This window comes from Nestor notabilis, unplaced genomic scaffold, assembly GCF_000696875.1.
Source record: "Nestor notabilis isolate BGI_N333 unplaced genomic scaffold, ASM69687v1 scaffold13402, whole genome shotgun sequence".
Classification (NCBI taxonomy): Eukaryota; Metazoa; Chordata; class Aves; order Psittaciformes; family Psittacidae; genus Nestor; species Nestor notabilis.
In genome coordinates, this window is record NW_009919756.1 from 3,277 (window position 1) to 5,512 (window position 2,236).

The following is a 2,236-nucleotide window of genomic DNA, read 5'->3' on the forward strand; positions in this document are numbered from 1 at the left end:
GACACCCGTGCACACCCCACGGACCTGCTGAATTCCATCAATGCATCCCCCTCTGTGGTCTTGGCGCCCAGATGTGGAGTGCTTCTTCCAGGGGCTACTGAAAGACACCTTATGAGAAGGAAGTCACCCTGGGAAGCCTCCATCAAGCTAAGGTTGTGTCACGGGGGCAGAGGATCAAAACACCAAGCCACAAGCAGTTCAGGGTGAACGTCAGTGAGATGAATTCCTCAAGGGGAGACACAGACAAGGTGAAGGGCATTTAAAACTCGGCTGAAAGCCTGAAGGCAACAGGCGTGACGAGGCTGGCACCAGCCAGGAGGATGAATTAGCTGATGGAATGGTTTTTAATGTGTCTGTGGGTCAAAAGTGAGGTCCTGCCCCTCTTGCCAAGGCCTTAGAGAAGGGAAAGGAGGCTCCTAAGCCAAGAGCATGTGTTCAACATATGAACACCAGACCGCAGCAGAGCCTGGAGAGGAAAAGTGAGGAAGCAGAAGCCTTCTGCAGCACAAGCCATGGGAGGATGGGGTCTCAGGATTGTCAACACATGGAGTTGTTTTGTGGGAAGAGTCCTGGTGGCTGCTGGCTCAAGGAGAACCAAGTTTCCCTGCCCCATCTCCAGCTCTTTCCACCTGCCTTGGTGACGTCTTGGCCATCTCTCACCCATCCCACAGCTCCTAGAGATGATCCCTGATTGGAAACCCACCCCTCAACAGGAACACAGCAAACCCTGGGAGGAGAAGGAGGAAGAAAACAAAAAGCAAAAGGGAGGAGAGAAAGTGGAGAACAAAGAATAAAGGCTGGACAAAGAGACGATGAAGAAAAACTTGCTGGCGTGGAAAGGTTTCAGCAGCAGCAGCATCATCATCCTGCTGTTGGCCAAGCCCAAAACCAGGTTCCTTGAGATGAGGTAAATCTGTGCGACTCCTTCCTGGCTCGCTCCCTGTGGAGAGCAGGGAGGAAGCTGGAGGCCAGTGTGAGAGACAGCAGGCTGGGCCTTCCGTCAGAGAGACCAGCTGGGGGAGGGCTCTGCGCCGGGGGTTCCCCGCGATGAGGTAGGGCTGGGAGAGCAGTGGGAGCTGCTGCTGCTGGTGCAGGAGCTTTGGGTGCTGGAGCCTGCAATGAGGTGGACGACGGGCTTCTGGGCAAAGAGCACTCCTGCAAGGCAGAGAGAGGGGAAGGGAAGGGTTATCGGGACTAGGGGGGGGCACGGCTGAGGCGGAGAGGGGAGAGCGCAAAGGGTATCTATCCAACCCCAAACAGCCCAACAGAAAGGCTCAGGGCAAAATCGAGCAGGCCTGTGGCGTCAGTGGTCACCAAGATACAGGGAGGGATCCCCTGGGACTTGCTCTGGCAGCCTTGTGCTCACAGAAGGCAAAGATCCCAAACGGCTTCAACACCGTTGGAGGAGAAGCAGCTTTGACCGTGCTGCAGCACCAGGCCTCCCACCTTGGCTCTGTCACCTGTGTGACCTGCAGAAGTGAAACGGCTTGAGCAGAGCACGGGGGGGACAATCCCCACTGCCCAGAGATGTGGGAGGTAAACCTGAGTAAAGCCACTCCTCAGGAGAAGAAGGATAATACTCCTTCCTACGAACACAGCTACAGACATCCCTTCCTTTAGGGGTTTAACACAAGCACCACCAGATGGAAAGGGCATTCATCCCCAGGACCAAAGGCAGGAGAAACCACCGCCTGCTGAGCTCTCCAAGCTGGGCACGTTGTGCCTCTTGTGCTTTGGCAAAGGCCAGCCCCGGGATCGTGCCACCCTCTCCCTGTGCCACCAGCCTGGCTCTGGCCAGGTTCTTTCTCACCAGCGTAAGTCGTGCCGTTGATCTCCACCGACATGTTGATGCTCCCAATGCCATTAGGGGACAAGTTCAGCGCCGCCGCCGCCGCCGGGTCTGCTTTGTCTTCTTTCAAGAAGGAAGAGGTGCAGAGTTAGAGAGTAGCTGCCCTGCTCCCTGCCCTCCCCAGAGATGATCAAAGGCGGACACAACCCTCCTGGTGCCTCCTCTCTCCCCACAAAGTATTACAAAGGAGTTTACACGTTTCCGTGCGAACTGAGCCCATTGGCATTTACAAATCCCTCCCTGACTCAGAAGTTGGAAGCCAAATTAACATCTCCCTCCAAAGCAGCAGCTGCCAGCAGAGGAGACAAGGCTGTGGGTGCCATCAGCTGCGTGGTGGCTGCGTGGAGCCCCTCTGCCGGGGTCCGGATGCAGCCGGCCCGGCGGGGA

At 56.5% G+C, this 2,236-nt stretch overlaps 1 protein-coding gene across 1 annotated transcript in view; it reads right to left on the minus strand.

Annotated features, from left to right (window-relative positions):
- Nucleotides 1–837: 837 nt before the first annotated feature.
- ARID3B (AT rich interactive domain 3B (BRIGHT-like)) overlaps nucleotides 838–2,236 on the minus strand; it is a 26,679-nt gene continuing 25,280 nt past the window's right edge. Inside the window, exons 7-8 of the mRNA XM_010010369.1 lie at nucleotides 1,811–1,912; nucleotides 838–1,155 (exon numbers count right to left, since the gene is read on the minus strand). Coding sequence (XP_010008671.1) covers nucleotides 1,001–1,155; nucleotides 1,811–1,912 — 257 coding nt within the window. The 3' untranslated portion in view covers nucleotides 838–1,000. The remainder of the gene's footprint in view (nucleotides 1,156–1,810; nucleotides 1,913–2,236) is intronic.